At 38.2% G+C, this 19286-nt stretch overlaps 1 protein-coding gene across 1 annotated transcript in view; it reads right to left on the bottom strand.

Moving 5' to 3' along the window:
* Positions 1–9556, bottom strand: part of mmp17a (matrix metallopeptidase 17a) — a 93781-nt gene extending 84225 nt beyond the window's left edge. Inside the window, exon 1 of the mRNA XM_042509487.1 lies at positions 9422–9556. Within this exon, the coding sequence (XP_042365421.1) occupies positions 9422–9556 (135 nt within the window). The remainder of the gene's footprint in view (positions 1–9421) is intronic.
* Positions 9557–19286: the final 9730 nt, after the last annotated feature.

Genomic DNA, 19286 nt, shown 5'->3' with positions numbered 1-19286 from the left:
GAACCTGCATGTCTCTGGAGAACTTTTACGCTTAACAAGGCTGAGGTGACAGATTGCAGGAGAGGCGCAGGTTGAAGGACTGGCTTCTCTCTTCCTCAGGAGCTGAGAATACGCTACATGTTACAAGCTGAACATTTACTTTCCGTCAGTCTTTATGGAGAAATATACTCTTTCCAATGTTAAAGTGCTCTCCCATATGACATTGTTCCTGAAATAATCTCCTTGCCCTGATTTTGATACCCACGATGCTTTTCTGCAGACAGTAAGGTCGCACAGCGTGATGGAAGTGGGACAGCGGTGCTAAAAGTGTCCTAATGATCCAGGCTGAGAGTGTAATAACAGATTTAAACCAGCATCTAGGGGAGTTTTCTGGTAGGGTTTAACACTCCTGCATATGTCATCACTGATCAGTATATATCTTGCTCCTAGCAATGGTCCGGCTCTGAAAATAGAAAACCAAAATGTGGCAGCAGAAGAACTGGCTTTCTTTTTTTCTCTCTTTTTTTTTAAGGGGGGGGTGACATAACCAGGTAAGATACTGGGCACCCCTAGAAGTGGCTTTTGATTTTTAATAAATCATACAGACTATAATCACACCTATGTTGTGCTCTTTAATTGCTCCCTGATTCCATTGAAAGAAAAAAAAAAAAAAAAACATTGCAATTTTTTTTAGAAAAGCTGCCATGAAATTAGGTTTCTTTTAGGTTGCAACAATCCCAAAAAAAAAGCCTTCATAATCCCGCAGGGACTAAATGATACACAAAGGTGTGAATCATGTTGGTCATTAGGCTTAGTGACTGATGAATCAAGGACCAATCATTTCATATTACACAGCAGAAATGTCTTATTACAGACTTCTGCTTCTTTGGTCCTTACTATCCCTTGACTGTCACTGCATCCTGTTCTCATTTCGAGTCTCCTCTATCCCAAGGCCCCTGGGTGTAATCAGAAGAACCATGATGTGCTGGTAGAAAGAAAACCTCCTACACTGAAGTGCAGGAGTAAAATGGAAGGAAGAGAGTGGGAGAGTGAAGGGACTGGATATAATGCTGCAGAAAAGTACACAAATTCAGGCAAACACGGTACTAATGAGGGTAGTGGTACTGTTGGTGACCAGAGAAATGGGACTTGGAAATGAAATGATTTCCCTATTATACCCTTCAGAACAAAAAAATGAATTATTAAAATTAACATTCTCCATCTTGCGTTCCACACTAAAAAATTCCTGCACCATTGTTGTGCGGAGGATGGAGGATTAATGGTACTTGAAGGGTCGGGATTCAAACAGTAACGAGTGAATGGATATTGTTCCATGTTTGATGCTAGGATTTTATTTTGGTGCTGAATGCTCTGAGTCATTGTTGTGGTTCTCTTAAGAATACCAATGACCCAATTACTGAACATATTTTGGGTATTAGTGAGTCATATCTACATTGTCTTTTCAGCAACCTTGCAATTTTTAAGCATGCAAAATAAACCAAAAAGGATTATAAATTGCATCAGAACTTTATCAGAAAAGGTACTTAGAATTGAGGAATTTGGGGTTGGAATAATCACAAAAAAAGGACCCTGGTGGTGACACATTAGTATCATTATAACAGTTCTGTTACACAGCTTTTTAAACCTAATTTTCCCACGTATTATTGAAAATAATTTCTGTTTTTTTTTTTCCTTTCTTAAAATTTTCTATGAATCCATTATTTTGCTCACTAAGTGGGAGGGGGAGTGAGTGGTGGAGATGTGGGAACAGGAGCCTAATGCTCCAGAGGAATTGATGCCAGATGGTGTTCTCATCGAAGAAATTAAACTGCAAAATGAGAGTGAGAAATGGACTGGTGGGGTGTGGTTGCCCTTCCAGGCGCGCACACACACACTTGCACAGTCTTTAGGTTTTTGGATCATTGGTCGTGCTTTTCTGATGAATAAAATTCCACAGGTGGCTGGATGTACAGTAATTTAGGCAATTTATCAGCTGCTAATCTGTTCAGCTCACTCTCGCTTATCAAAAGGGAATCCCTCAGTGTTCAGGTGAATAGTTCCTTTGGGAAGCGTGGCGGCTCAGTTTCAGTGGAGAAAATATTCCTCGCGAGGAACATTATACGATGAGCAGAAAACATAGAGCATATTACATTTTAGTTGTTATGACTCAGTTCCCTCAAGTGCTGAAATTGCAAATCGGTGCTACGTGGTGATATATCAACCTGGATAGCAGCAAAGCTACACAATGAATACCTGTGATCTGTGCTTGAGTGCGCAGCTCAGTTACTTAAGGACTCAGTGTGTGGTTGTTATGAAAACAGACACACAAGATTCACAATCTTAACTAAATGTCAAGTGATGGAGCATCACTGAAATGAAGTGTAATGGGACTGGATAGGAGCAAAGATAGAGATCAGAGGATTGTTTTGAGGTTGTTTTGGTGTTTCAAGTCCTGAGTGAACAGCAGTTCTAAACACACACACACACACACACACACACACACACACACACACAAAATCACTGACAAACATCCCCACACACATACACATGCATATATCCATTGCGGAGAAAGAGTGATGTGAACAATCATGTGATCATATCTGTACTTTATAGCTCTTCCAGTGGTGCAGAATGATGCTCTCTGTGTGTCCTCTGGCTCCCCACTGCACCCCAGTGACAAGAAATCACTCACGGGCCAAGTAATCATCATCCGAGCTGTAGACACTGATACTTTCTCTCTGTCTTTCATGATGAATTAGCAGCTGTAGTTCGACTATATTGTCTCGATAAATTGTCTTTGCTATCGTGATCAAACATAAGAATCTCTGTTTTTACAACGAACAAAGCAGGACAACGCTTTATCTCTCACTAATTGCGAGTCTACGTCTACATGCTTTCCCCTCAAACAAAGCTTTTTAGCAAAGAGTGTGATCACTTACTTGAGGTGTAACAATTCATTGATCCAGATAGATGTATTAAGTCAGTGATCAATGATTCAACATCAGTGAAGCAAAGTGAAAATATCAGTCCATATCATCTTTGAGATACGCCTTTATTTTGAATTGCCCAATTGCAGATTTGTGTCACTGCCTGCTAGTGTCTTGCAGATAATGGCAAACAGCTACGAAAAAGACAATGCAGATATCACTTTTAGGATAAATCAGCAGAGACATAATATTTTGGATTTTGGTGAGAAGATGGGTCAACAGGCAAAGCATGTGCCATATGCAAACAGTGCTGTAACAAGATATAAAATGCTCACCCAACAGCGCAAACGAAGCTGGGCATCTAACTCCGCTAACTTGTTTCTCTCACTGTGGCAACATTAACTGCTCTGTTTCAACAATGTTAGGCTGAAAAAACATCCATGCGGGCTGATATTTAACCATGCTATTCTGCAGAGAGATGCAGTGACCTACACCAAAGGCGAGTAGGAAAAAGTGTAAATAAAACAGGTTATTTTTAAAGCAATGAGTGGAGATAAAGCCTGCTAATTTAAGCAATGTGAAAATGTTTGAGCTAATAATGGTGAAAAGCAATAGACAACTGAACCTTGATAGTTATAACTGAGCCCAGTTTTATCTTTTGTTAAATATTGTTGTTAAACTGTTTTATGTGTGTTAGTGGCATCAATTTAAAGTAAACTTTACTGCACTTAACTGGTTACAATTACTTAAATTACTAATGTGTTGTATTTTGCTTTCATGGCCAAAAGCAAAAAAGAAAAGAGCTTTTTTTTTTTTACCAATGGCATTAAATGGGCATATGACATTGTCTCATATCGATCACAGGCCCCTGAACTGAGTCAAATTGAAACTGTGCAGTGGTGGACTTTATGATAACAGCAAGTACCATTGTCCAAAGAATCAATATTATCTTGTATTGTGTTGAAACTGGTGATTTTACATCCCTAATAGTTATGACTATAAACTTTTGCTCTCTTCTGCCCCTGATCTCCAGAGTGAGCGAGTCACATGTGGCCTCTAAACAGCAGGCAGGTGGACACCTTTCCCCTGCAACTTCTACAAAGACATCATATTCCTCCTTCTCTTGAGGACATAAGAAAGTCTGTATTCTATCTTCTTGGACAAAAAATGAAAATATGAAGACCTGTCCTGGACCTGCAGACACAGTACAAAGATCGTTCCACCTGCTTACTCATAAGAAGTGGCGAAGCTGGGTTCAAAACGATAAACTTGAAAGGCACTTTCATGTCTTTATGGTTTCCAGGCACAAAAAGTTCCTACGTTTCGCCTTTTAGGGTGGACCTTAAAGAGTACAGCAATAACTTCTCAGACGCTCCCATTTTTCAAAGTGTGTGGACAGTGAGAAATATGCTGTGGTGCTGGAGAATGCATGTCTTTTTCTACCTGGACAAATCATCCCGTCTCTAACCTTGCTCTTCTTCTACAAGAAAGAAACTACAATCACTTCAAAGCCGCCATGCAAACAAGGAAGTAAGTGCTTGATGCAAAAAATATAGATTTTTGTTTGGGTATCACTGCTATGCATTGGCACGGGGGCTTTTAACACATGATATAGTTTTTTTGTTGAAACTTTAAGTGATGTTCAGACTTTACCTGACAATTTGACTGCAAAAGTAAGAATTTATGGTTTGAAAGAGTTTTTCAGCAGAAATACTCTGGGGAAAGAGGCTCTGCATTGTGGAAATAGTAACTTTTATTGCATGAACTGTGTGACTTCTACGTAGAGAAGCTTCTAAGTCCACAGAATATATGGCATTTCCAGGCCTGTATCCATCACTGTACTGGTAGTGTTGCTTTGCATTTACTGGCACATGACAGGACATCCCAGACATCACAACAAGAGTAATGGCCCTCAGAATACATGCTTCACGCAGGCTGCAGTGCCACTTTGGACTGAGTGTATCATACAGCTCCCTCTAGAATTGTCGGAAAGCTTCCACATTGAGTATTATTTTGTCCACCATGGTAAATGGAGGAAAATCGCTGCTGTTACCACAGCTTTTCATCTGGTGGTACCGCTGTGTCTGTAGGGCCATAGTTCTCACCATTTTTCCATTAAGAAAAAAAAAAAGTTTGTGCAAAAAAGTTTAAAACTTTATCACTAAAAATAATAATAATTGGCTGATCAGGACATTGATATTGGCTATGGTTACATGCAATCCAATATTCCCATAATATTCTAAATATGACAAGGCTGAAATTGATATAGGTCACATAAAGAGCATATTCCTTGTAAATACCCCACTTTCCAATTTAGCATTTTCCAATTAAGACATGGAATATGCCGGTATATTTCAGGTTTTAACAGCAATATTTGGATATAAATACAGCCGATTCGAAATACATATCTCCAACAAATTATGTAAGCTGGTGTAGAATTTCCTGCAGACAAGCATTAATTTATGAGGAAATATACCTGCTTTAAACATTATAAAAGGCTTGGATTTCAACAGATTATTGAAAATGCAAATATCTAAGCACTGACCTTTTTAAGAAGGTAGTAAAAGAATGAAAGAGCGTGGCAGAGTTTGCATAGTCTGCTGCCAGGAGAAAACTGATAAAAAATCCTGTTTGGATGCAAAGATTTAAGATGAGCTCCAGCTGTTCTACTTTTCCATATTTTGACAAGATAAACAACATGCAAGGGCAAGTTAATCTAAGTATGCACGACTACATGTTAACGGAAGTGTTTGTGGAATATTCATTGTCATTAGCTGTGTAAACAACTATTGTCTATAACTGTCTATTTTTCGAATAAGGGCAGAAACTGGACTATTTTTGTGCATATAAAGGTACAGAATGATTAACCGTCTATTTCAACTAACCACAGAGAGACACATTTCTGAACTTTCACTTGATGACTTAAAGCTGGAATAGACAGCAATTTGGAAAAGATAAAAAAAAAAAAGAAAGAAAAACAGGAGAACATGAATATACAACCTCCTCCAGCAGTTCTCCCTCTCTGTCCCAAGCCCCTCCCCCCAGACGACCACGGCCATATACACTTTACACAGTATCCCAGTGTGTCCCATACATTGATTTATTTAATCTTATTTCACTGCAGAGCTGCACGCATGGCACTCGCTCAGCCCCTCCTCTCTCTCTCCCTCTCTCTGTTTGTCAGACCACAAACGAGACAAGAATTAGTTAACTAGCCACCTCAGGGTCCCTCCGCCTCACTCCCCACTGCTTTGGGCTGCTTCCCTGGGAGGAGAGAGGAGCAGCTTCACAGCTTCAGTCAGTGGCTGTAGCAACATGAATTTGGACAGCACCAACCCCCCTGGCACCAGGTGTTACAGCAGGCTGGTGGCCAGCAGCAGTGGGTCTAACCTGTGTAATGGCAGTAACTGAACGTTTGTTGATCCGGCAACAAGCTGGAGCTGGAGTTTTCACTAGCTGAACTTAGGTTGCTGCGGCCTCAGATTAGAGGTCCATGTCTGGAGTTGTTGTCCACTCTCCTGCCAACAATGTGGTTTGTAGCAGTGGAGAGTCAAGCGGAAGACACACTGTGATGAGGCTTTAGTTAACATTAGCAACTTAAATGTGAACTTAAAGCTGCAGCAGCAAACTTTGGCTCTTGTAAACAGAGGGCTCAAATATTAGCAAAAATTTGTCTAATCTCAGAAATGCATCACTGAAGTTGACATGTGTTTCATTGCTATTTAATGCCAGACTCTCCTCTTGATAAATTCATCTTCCTTCTTTTGTGTTAATTTGCAGTGTGGGCTGTTGTTGCCGATTTTGGAATAGGAACTTTCTCACTGAAGTGATGTGCACACACATCTGCATTTGTAGAGCAGCCAATAGGAGCTTCCTCTCTATGAAATGACAAAACCTGAAAACAAGTGCCACAGGGAGGTGCAGAAGTCTAGTGTTCTTTCAGACCACTTGATTACAATATGCTGAAAGTTTATTATGGAATTTTAGTCCAGCGATGCCAAATTAAAACTGCCTACTCCAGCTTCAATGACAATCCTAAATTTATAACCACTCCGCTTTGTTGTTGTACTAATTATATCAGAGTGGAAGAGACTGTATGTGTGTGTGACTCAGAGAAAGTCAGAAAATAGAACTAACCTGACAGATACACAAAATAATGCAGGGTTCCCACTCAATTTTACCAATGACTTTTCAAAACTTTTCCAAAATGTTTTCAGAATATTTCACCACATTTGCATGGCTTTATTTTCATTTAAAATGTGTCGGACTATAAACACGCACGTCGTCAGCATTTATGGATTGGCAAACTGATAGCGCTAGCTGTCTTTACTCTTAAGTTAGGAGTTCCTGATGCCACCAATATACCTAAAGACCAGCCCAAGAAAAACAAGGCTGTGCCACTTTTTTGGGGGACAGAAAACCAAAGATCCAATCAATGATCAAGTAGTGCAGCACTAGATTTGAAATTCAACATATTTCATGTAATGTTACAAATGTTGTGGGTTTTTTCTGAACAAATTTTTAACAACAGCTAGAACAAAATGTATTCAAAACGTTTCCATAACATTCTATGAATTCCAAACCATTTCCAGGTCTGGAAAACACCTTTTTTTTCTTTTCCAGCAATTTCATGATCGTGGGAACCCTGTTAATTGAAGATGATGAGTTAATCACCACAATATTGTTTTTCTTATCAATTCACAGATGACCAGATGAAGCTGAAAAATATAGCTATTGCTCAAAGTGAATTGTATTGCAAGATGAAAACAAAACAAGACAAGAAGGTCAAAAGTAGGAGGGTTATTCTGTTAATGCAAGCCTGTTTCAAGGCTTTAGATGTTTGTGGCTGAAGCTACACAGCAAGAAAGAAGTCTGATGAGGTTGAGATGAAAATCCTGCCAGGTGTGGCCAAACTGACCTTTTGGAAAAACAGAAAAAATGGATCCAGAGCGAAGGTGTAACAGACCATGTCTTGGTGTCAAGGTTGTTGGCATTCACCTCAGCAATGAGTCTGGGTATTTCCCACTGACAGCAAACATGGATAAGCTTACTGAGAGTATTCTGTGTGCTGAAGTCTCTTAAGAACATTTTTCTATGTTATGTAACTTCTGTTCAAATTAAAGTAGCCTAGATACTTTTTGATTAAATTGAAGTTCTCTTTTGTACCGCCCACACTTTGTATAAACTAGATCAAAAATGATACTCGTACAATCTCACAACTAAAGTATCTGTTGTGTTAGTTGTACATAAAAATCAAAAAAAAGGAAAGGTTCACTGTCACAAGATGGATGAAATAAACCTGAAGCCAAAAATAAGTTAAGAAACGAGTCTATTTAAGTGCTCTTGTTCTGGTCTTTGTTGCGGAAAAAAAAAAAAACCTTCATCCCCAAGCGTGGGTTTAAGAAAGAAGAGTTTGGAAAGAAAGCAAGACAGAAGTTTGGATGAGCAGCAAAATAAAACTGTTGCTCCTGAAGAGTGAAATTGTAGAAAAATGCAGTTTAAATGAAGACAGATTTAGGAAGATGATAATCACATTTTGAATGCAAACATTTTTTTCCAGGGAAGATTTTAAAGAATCCCATAATAATCTGGATGAAGAGCAAGAACACACACACAGATGCATGAAGAGCTTACACACATCAGGTGCCTTGCTCACTTAACCTCATGCAACTATATGCATGCTGCAAGACTGTGATGATGATGTTGGCTATAGCAATTGTCTACAATCTGTGTGGCTTCCTCCATTATTCCTGCAAAACACATCACACCACTGTTGTTATTAAATATTTGATGTGTTAAAAAATGCCATCCATAAATGGTGCTGCACCTTGGTGGATTGCTCAAATCAACTGCTCCACCAGAGTACAATATGAGATCCTCTATTTTAAGCACAGCAATTGCCTGAACTTAGCTTCAGGTCTTACAGGGTTGACTGAGAAAAGCCCCAAAAAAACAACCTACAGCCTAATGTCTCATGAGTTCAGCCAGTCCCAGTGAGCTCCGTCTGTCTTATTAGAACAGGAAATGTACGGTCAGCATACTGTGAAAGACGTCGATATAACGCCATTGCTTATCCCTTCACATACATTTAATTATTGCATGCAATTTGGCTAACATATTGATTTTTAAAAATTATTATTAGTAGTAATTTATTTTTATTTTTCTTATGAAAATGATAAATGATCATGCAAGTAAAGTTCCTACACACGAAGTTGGTTTTTTTTTTTTTTTTTTTTAAATCATGCAGTGTGTGTATCGCCACTGTGCCTCGTGCGTTGGACTGCAGAGCGGTGTTAAAATTCAGAGCAAGTATTCGCAGAAGACAGCGCTTGCTCTTTCCTGGACGTTCAAGAGTAGCCCAAGTAAGGGAAAAAGAAGCAAAAGCTGCCACCCCACGGCCCCACGCTATATTAAGGTATGGTAGAAACAAAACACACCACCCGTCACTGGTGATAGCAGGTAGAAAACTTCCGCCCCCGCTTCTCATAAGTAGGTAAAAAAGGTAGAAAACTTACCACCCCCATGTCCAGCTGCTCGGTAGTCTGAGACGGAGCCGCTCCAGTCAGAGGTAAAAACCACAATATATTCACCAACAGCAGCATCTCCGGTGAAGTATTCCTCATCCACTTGTGAAGAGCCAGAGAAATCATCGTGCCCTATGACAGGCTGATCCTGCAGGGCTCAGACACCGACCCTGACAGCCGCATCCACGGGATAAATCACACGCCGACACGCCGGTAAAATTTACCCGAATAAGTCTACCTCACTGTTGAGCGCAAACACATAAAACACATTAAAACTGGTGCTGGTGGAAACACTTAAGACCATGAGATCAGTTTATGTCCCGCAAAACTGCACTCTTAACTAGCACCTAAGTGGTCATGATCTGAGATAAACTGCGTATTCTTGTTTTTATCACAAGTCCATCAGAGGTAATATCCCCGGAGCAAGACACGCGAGCTCCCCTCTTCCTCGTAGCGTCTCGAGCGCTGGAAAATGAAAGCAGCTGCGTGCGGTTGTGTCGCGAGCAGCTGAGATCAACCTCAAATCAGCCACAATAACCTATAACAGTTCCGGGCGTAATTCCCCAAATAAAAGTCTCGCTGCTGGACTTTTCTAATTCTTAAATAGATTTTATTTATTTATTTATAATACAAATTATTATTATTATTATTATTATTATTATTATTATTATTATTATTATTATTATTATTATTATTATTATTATTATTATTAAAGTCCCTCAACTTAATGATGAAAACTAACAGTGCACACAATTCCAAAAATCTTTGACAATGTGTAGAGGTGCATGGTTGTGACAAAAATTAGAACACCAGCACCCTTAGAAAAATATTTATCATTTATTGCAAATATTTATCATGGGCAAAAATGCATAGAAACTGACACATTTCAGCTAAGGAGCCATCATCAGTGTGACCAGTTCCTAAATTTTAAAACATCTAGGCCAAATCTTCCAAACATGATTAACGACTTTGGCTGTATAAAGTAACTTGTGCCAAAATGATTGATTAAAAATAATGATTTGCAGTTTTCAAAGCTGTGATTTTTTTTTATATTCATGCCAAACATTTGCTGACTGCAGTATGTAAGAATAGGAGTACTTTCATCTTTTCACAGTTTGATTTATATTACTGCAATTTAAATACATTAAGTCTGTTGATTCTCAATATAAACAACTTGAAACCGTCACTCCAGGGCTGTAATAACTTGTGAAAGTCACAAAGTCTGCTTAACAGACTAAATTGTTATAGTAATTAAATGGTCAAATTAAAATAAATGAATTTAATTAAATTGTCTGTCAAACTGAACAAAGGATAGATGCATTTGGTAATTAAAGTAAGCATCCATCAAAGTTAGAGGGGAATTTTACTCAGGGATTTTGTGTAGACTGCTATTTTAGATATGACCAACACAGAAAATTTAAGATAGATGTCATGGCCACATATATAATGCTGTAAAATAAATAAATAAATAATAAATAAATAAGAAATTAAAAAAAAAAAAAAAAAAAAGCAAAAAGACCATCAATGTACAAGTAATTTGTTTACTTATTCTCTTCTTTTCCCTGTACATACACACACACACACATATATATATATATATATATATATAGATATAGATATAGATATAGATATAGATATATATATGTATAGGCCTACCAATCAGCACCCCCTTCAGATCCAGCTGCGAGCTTTAGCTAGTGCTTTTATTTTGAAGTTCCATTTTCAAACTTCCAGTCCGCTACTTCTGAGTTTATTTTCTAACTTTATGTAAACAGCTGTGAGAGAATTTGAATTCAGTTTGAGGCGCCTTTTATTTAATCTCTTGGGCCTTTAATCGGGATTATTCGTCAGAAAGATGGGCTAAAACAGTTCATGTCCTAAAGGTGATAATTAAAGGATGGCCATGTTGTTACAGTAGTAATGTTACATAACATGATGCTGTAAATATGCATCCAAATACATCAATGATTAATAACTGCTGCTAGTGCTGACTAATAAAAATGCCATCATAATACCAGTTAAAATGTTTATTCCCCTCAGAGACAAACTGTGTCGCTCAGTAGTGGAGTTTTGTTCCCTGCATGGATATAACTCACTGACATGGATGATTGCCATGCCCAAGGTTAAATAAACATCATAAAATCCTCATTTAAAATAAATGAAATCAAATTAAACCTCCAAAGCTGAAAGTACTTGAACAACAAGTAATTAATTTTATTTTTTTTCTGTCTGAAACTTAGAACATAAGGACAAGCAAGATCATTCAACTGGGGGAACTTATATTTCAAACCCCCAATATGGCAACTATCCACCCTCATGAAATGTCCTCAAGCCAGACTCTGAAATCTTTTTTAGTTGTAGCGGTGCTGACCTGTCGACGACCCTGCACCATTATGCAGACCTCCCTGTGGAAGGTGCACTCAGAAAGAACATTTTCCAGGAGGAATCTTAAACAGTAAAACATTATTGTTAGCCCTGTCGAGATTCGCTGCTAACTGCCTCCACCACATCAAGGTGAATTATCCATTTAGATTTTGACTCATATTGCGGATGCACGCACACACCTCGTTGCCCACCCACACGCAGCCACCCAAGCATCTTAACTATTCTGTGTCTACTTTGACAGACAGTCTCCTTAACCTTAGTGCACTATCACTAATGATTCACGGCTCGCCTTTATTGTACCACAGCCTCATGACTCGACTGCAAAGAAATGCATAATGAGTGCATGAGCATGAGCACCCACATACACAAATTAAGCTTATCCAGTTGATCTACGGCTGCAACTATTGAATTTACATTTCAAATGGTTTTCTATGTAATATTTAATGGTTATAGCCTTATTTTCCAGCAGTGGCTTTAGACAACTGGTGCTACATGATGCGACTGTTTGTGTCATTAGCCCCCATAATGTGCTGGGAATGAATTGACACCCAATTAAATTCATACATCAGCAGCTAAGCTCTCTTCTTGAAGTGAAGAAAGCACACATGTCTCTGAAATGCAGATATTTTGTACCCCTCATTACATCTCTACATTCGCCATATTTTGGGAAACATAACAAAAAAAAGCGCAAAATTTGATGAACTACAGAGATAATCTGTATGAAAGCATTAAAATGAGGGAAATGCTGGCAGTTAATGCATAGCACAACTCTGCCAGCCCACTCTTTGCTTCCTATGAGGACACATTAATGAATTTATTCATGCATTTTATGTTAATAATTGTCAACTTTAACTGGCTAATCTGGGAAAATTTTATGATCAATCAGCTGATCAATCCACAAAAGGCCATACATGCATCCTTTCTTGGCTGGTTCCATTATTCAGATCCATTACAGCGATCATTCATCACTGGCCCAGGAGAGAAAAGACATGAAAAATATGTTTTCTCAGCAGCATTAAGCTCTGTCTTAGCGCTAAAGGCTTAAAACTTCTCAAGTTTACTGCCTCCAGTTAGACTTGTTGTATAGTCGCAACATTATGATAATTGTAGCATCTGAATATTGTGTCTCACAGCATTTCTGCTGGCAAAAAGAAACTTCAGTCATTCAGTTTTATATTAACAGGTTAAAATGTCCATTTACTCATCTCAGTCTGCTGTACACACCTTACCTGAAGTGTTTAAGCATCTTAAGGAGAGTATTTTCAAGAGAGGTTTAGCTCATCTCCTTTGGTCACATTGTATAATTATAAGAAAACCCATTGTCCAGTCAGTGTGGCTGTGGAGTGAATTGAGTTGCTTAGCTCCTACTGTAACAAATGCATTTCAATATTTATAGCAGCATTTCGTGCCAAGTTGGCTGCAGACCTCTTGCACTACTGAGGTTAAAATCCTGACGATAAATAAATATTGTCTTTAACATCATCAAATCATGTCATGTAGTATCATAGAGGAGTGATGTCAGTGTGTTTGTGTGGTTTAGTGTGATGTGTTTGATTATGGCGTTTGCAGTCGTTAATAACATAATTCACGGTTAATGTTTTTTTGTATTGACACCGTCGGCTCTACTTAATGGGGTTTCCCATAAGTCAAGTAAACATTGCAGTGATAAATACCAACATGGCATTCATTAACATGGCATTGTTTGCAAAGCTTGTCTCTTTTCATCAATTGTTTCCAGCAAATGGTATTTCTGACAGTATAAATCATAACTACTTCTCTCATTGTGATCTAGCAAAATAGGATATAGTACAATAAAAGACTGTAAAAACAACTTAAAAAATTTAAATGGATCGGGTGACTTCTAGCTCACCAGGAAGAGTGTGTGTCTCATATAGACTGAGGCCTCTGTAGCAATTTAATGCAGGTCAGGTCCTGATACATAGCCTATTTCAGGCCCTTTATCAATGAGCGTGTCTGGAAAGTGAAAATCTGTGATTTGTGATTAGCTATCTGCCTATTCAGTTTGAACTGTTCGATGAGTAAACTGAATTTTTGTTTGTGCAATTCAGGCTCAAACCTGAGGGGCAGTAATCTGCCACAGTAGTTTCTAGCCTGACTAATTATATAAAAAATATACTGTTACTGTATCAATATCAATATAATCATGATAGCTGTAGAAATGTTTGTTCTCACAGGCTTATTAATTTTAATTTTTTGGTATTTTAATTTTTGTTTGTGCTTTATACTTGATTTCACACTATTCACCTTTTTACCTTAATTTATTTTGTAAGTACGGAAGCTTTATTTCATATGTGTGTGGTGTCACTCTGTTGTGTTGTGATTGGTAGGTCTATTTATCTTTTAAACTAAACCGTAAACAGGAATGTAAGACACTGAAATGCTTGTAATTAAAGTGGGTATGTGTAGTGTACCAGCAATCTCTCTCTGGGTCTCTGTGGTGGTGGATGGGAACTTTACCCCTGTATACCGAAAGGAAACGGATTTAAAAGGAAAACCTGGCTTGGATTTAAGTTCTCAGATTTGGCTTTAAGATGTGTAGACTGTTCTATATATGAGAGGCTCTAAGTGTAAACTTGCAGTCTGTCTTTTGAGAGAGATGGCACTCTCTTATGAAAGGAAACAAATGACAGATCCTACACGTTGGGAGGATATGAAATGTAGCAGTTTGACAGCTATTAATTGGACTAACACTCCTCTCAGCTCTGAGACCGTCTTTGTCATTTGTCAGTCTTTTTGAAACTACAGTATGTCATGACCCATCCGTTGTAAAATCTCAGTGAATATAAAGACTCCGTCTTACAGTAACTGTCATAAGCTCTGAAGCATCTTTTTGTAGGTGACTTTAAAGCTATTCATACAAAGGCACTGATGGGTTTGGCCACAACTTTGTGTAAAACTTTTTTTTTCTCCTCCAAGTAATGTGTTAAAGGCACAGTTCGGACCTTTTTTAAGTGAGGTTCTCTGAGGTACATAGCTCATAGTCAGTGCTCAACATGCAGCAGATGTCTGTCAGCATGCCCCAGTTTGGAGGAGCAGGCTAGAGTCTGATATGGACGTTATGCATTGTACTGCTGTGCATGGGGGTTAACAGCAAAATGTATTTTAGCCACCTAAAAATCCTACCAAAAAAAAAAAAATCAATAACAGTTTAAGTCGAAGTGTTCTCATCGCTTTATCTTTCTGTCGGACAGTCCGTTCCAACAGGAAAGCCATTACCACTGTCCATGCCCCATATACACTCGTCACTAGAGCCACCCCGCTCCATTGACAAAAAAAGTAATTTTACCTACTGAACACAGCAACTGCTCATCTACTGCTGCCTCATTCAGTTAGTTTGTTTGTGTCACTGTGTGACTTCAGTGAATCCAAACTAATCCTTTTAAACACCAAAGTCACACAATGACACAAAGAAACTCACTGATCAAGGCAGCGGTGGACCTGCAGCTCCTGTGTTCAGCGATGTTAACTTCATGTTTTTCTCAATAGGCTTTAAAGAAAGTGGTGTATCAGCTTCAGTTCCCCGTTAAAAATTGGTGTCTGATGGCAAGGTAAAATAGTGAACATAGAGCAATACCATACACTTTTTTTTAAAGGTGAGACTATTTTAAGGTGGCTAAAATTATTTTATTGCTGACCCCTCCACAGCAGTTCTTTGCATAGTTTCTGTGTTGGTACTCCAGCCTCCTTCACCAACTGAGGTGTGCTGACCAACATACACTGTATGTTTTACACTGGCTATGGACTCATACTCATACAACACCTCAAAAGATCCGAACCATCCCTTTAAATTTCTATATGTAACAATGACATTATGACAATAATGAATGATGATAATACATAATTTGGCAGGTAAAGCTACATGTGACTTACTTTTTTGATCCCAACTTAGAACAGAACAAATTTGTCTGTCATCTCACCTAAATCAGAAACATCATGAATACTACAGAATACAACAGAATACAATACAGTGCACATGCATGCAAACTGGTGGAGTTCCTGGAATATGTTATGAGAACTCGCTTCCTTCGAGCGATGTCAATCACCAATGTTGACGTTCCACAATCATCTGGAAGCTCACTCAGATCTCACAGCATAAAAGACCACGTCCATCACATGAGTGCCACAAGGTTCAAAGCAAAAAAACAAACAAACAAACAAACAAAATCATTTTGTTTGTTTTTTTATTCATTTATGTGGATGGGGAGACAGGATTTATTGAAAGGCTTCTACCACAGTGATCCTCAGAGACCAAGTCAACTCTTTTTCAACTTTTGTTTTTATTTTCGTCACATTTCTGAACACATCCTCCTGCTCTGTTCACATTCACTCTGCTGTGGCAGCACAGAAAAAAAATACACATTATACTTCTACAAAAACAGTCTTCTTGTGAGTTGTTTAAAATGCATTTTTCTCCCTGTCCTCTACAGAAAGAGAACAGGCCATGAGAAAAAAAAAAACAACAACAAAAACAAAAAACATAAATCATCCATCATTCCAGCATGCACTGGGCAGAATGCAGAGAAACACTCTGAGAGGTCACTGGTCTATCGTGGGTCAAGAAAACTTTTCTTTATGTCTTTCTCTTTTTTAGATAAATGCCAATCTTGCATCTGTCTCCCTGAGAAGTTTTTGAATGTGGAAAACTTTACTTAGTATTTCATTCTGCAAATGTATTTTGGGAAATTTACATCTAGTTAAAAGTGCTTCTAAATTAATTACATAAACAGATAAGTTATCACTGTTACACAATGAAAGGCCAAGTCAGTATGTATTGACTAAGAACTACTGTTGCATGTGTAAAAAAAATCTGTTATATGTTTGTATGACTGACAGTAGCTGTATATGCAGTCATATAAACTGCTTTATACAGACAGAAAAGTCAGTATTATGCAGGGCCAGATAAGTGCCACTTCAGTGTTTGAATTGCTGCACTCCTCTTACCACAAGAGCCTCCTTATAAAGCCGCTCTAGAGCTGCATTCTACAATGAGATTGTTTTACATGTGTTATAGTGATGATAGTGTGTGTTTACAGTATGTGTGTGTGTCTCCACAATAGGTTTGGAGCCACACTGACCTGCTGTAGCTGCTGCACATCCATTATCATAATAATACAGCATCTTCCTTATCCTTAACATCGCCATTAAAGCTATCACTTTGGGTTTTTAATCCCTCTGTCTACATCCCTGTCCCTTAAAAATACCAGGGTATCCTGTATGATAGTCATTTTTAAAATCTCCCCTCGTGGGATCAATAAAGTTTATGTTATATTTAATAAGGAGGAAACCTGTGAGGTTTTCTTTTTACTCTAAAATAAAGACACCTTCATTAATATGTGCTTCTGTTCCAAAGATGAAGGACAGACCGATCAAAGTTTGAAGCACTTTGTCTGATGAAATGAATATTTAAGTTTATTTATTCTGGAAATTCCTTAATTAAATCCAATTTTTTCTTTAACTAATTTTTCTCTGGCAGCAAAAAGCACTGCACCTGGGTTTTGTGAACTATGACAAAAATATCTTGACATTAATGTTAACTGGATAACCAAAGTGATGCTATGTTAACAGAAGTTAAAGTGCACAACTAACAACAAGCCATGATAATAAAAGCACTGACTAATGATACAGCTCAGGGTAGACACTAAAGGAACGACAGCGTCAAGTAGCTTTCTAAAAAGTGGCTTTCTAAAAAGTTTAGAGAGAGAGAGTTTAGAGAGAACGCAGTGGAGTACATGTGTAATGTTGCATAAAAAGAAAATACTTTAGTAGAAGTACCTCAAATTTGCATGTCAGTACAGTACGTGAGTAAATGTACTTAGTTATATTCCACCACTGCTTTTCAATATATTGGTATACTGGCTTATTCAGGAAATGCTCCTGTGTGTTGTAGACTGTAGGACCTGTGTGGTTGAAGTACTTGTTGTTGTTTCCATTCTTTATGCTAAGATAAGCCAACTATCCCTTGGCTCTGACTTCATATCTAACAGATGAGAGTGGTATTAATCTTTTTATCTAACTCTTGGGGAGAGCAAATAGCATATTTCCTAAATTGTTTCACTACTCTTCTGGGCACTTAAATAAAAACACAGACACATAAGTTACGCTGCAGATGAGAAGTTCAAGACGTGAGATTACAAAACAAGCAAGAAAAATAATAATTCAGCATGTACACACTGGAGAGGAGGAAATATGTGAGGTGTGTTTCTAATAGAAACGACGCTTGAATCCACAGAACACGTTTCCCTTCTTGTCCTCTGAAGATGGTGCCTGTTACTGTCAGTGTAACAGCGAAAGCAGTGAAAAGAGCCCCACACCTGCTTCCACCTTGTTACAGTGACTGCTCTGATAGAAAACGTGCTCTGTGTTAAGAACCTGTTCATCTCATCGGTAGGACCTCAGCATGAGCCATCACTGAGGGCCATCAATGATTTAGATCAACAGCACTCTCCTCAGTCCTTAACAGGATCCGCAGGTGTGCTGGCACAGTCATTCATCACTGAAACATTATCAATTCTCCTCCAGCTTCCCACAGTGGCAAAAGCAACAGCTCTTCACTCTCTCTCTGCTTCCCTAACAATGTTTAACATCTTTTTATCATTATACTCACTGCTTGGTAAAGCATTTTGCGGAGAGAAGTGTAATTAATGAGCTGTAATTAAAAGGATTTTTCTTGTGATAATAGGCCTTTTGGTTAGATTCTTGTCAGACTCCACAGAATACTGGGCATGTCGGAGCAATTTGCTTCTGTTTTGTGTCTTTAGAGTCAAGAAACATCAGGGGAGACAGCACAAAATGACATCTGACAAAGGTGGGACTTGAATTGGGGAGGTTACACACTAAGCATCTGAGATTGCTCAGACACCCTTAAGGTGTGTCAAGACAGAAACCAAAGTCAGTTTTTGTGTTCACATTCTTTGTGTAAATTTTACTGCTGGACCATTTGTTTTGTGCTGAGTTCAGACACATCTCACAAGTATTTTAACTTTTGAACCCTGAGCAAAGATTTCTTTCAGAAACATGGGGAAAAAAGGAACGGAGCAAGTTGTGTCTGTAAATTACAAGAAATGTACATTCAGAAAATGATTTTTTTAAACCCTGGGAAGTTTTTTTTTTCATTTCGTTTTACTGTTTATTGTTTTGTGTTTTTACTTTCACCATTGTTTTTGTTTTGTTTTATTTGCTAATTTTCAGGTAGTTGTACTACTAATGTGTACTAATTTCTGGGTCATTTCCTCTTAAGTTGCTCATTGCCTTCTTCTTATTTTTTAAAAGAAATCTGGCTGATTCACCAAGATCTCTTTTTTTCTGTCACATGAATCCAGCTACATAGAAAGATGACTTCCGAAATCTTAAATTCACCCTGATTGACTGTATCTTCAAACTGGCTGAAACAGCTGTCAGTGGGCATGACACTTGTCTGGATCCATGGTGATGTCACAGACTGTTATATTTC

The sequence above is a fragment of the Plectropomus leopardus genome, chromosome 20 (assembly GCF_008729295.1).
Source record: "Plectropomus leopardus isolate mb chromosome 20, YSFRI_Pleo_2.0, whole genome shotgun sequence".
Taxonomy (NCBI): Eukaryota; Metazoa; Chordata; class Actinopteri; order Perciformes; family Serranidae; genus Plectropomus; species Plectropomus leopardus.
The sequence above is the reverse complement of the archived record's forward strand: the minus strand, read 5'-3'. Positions and strand labels throughout refer to the sequence as shown.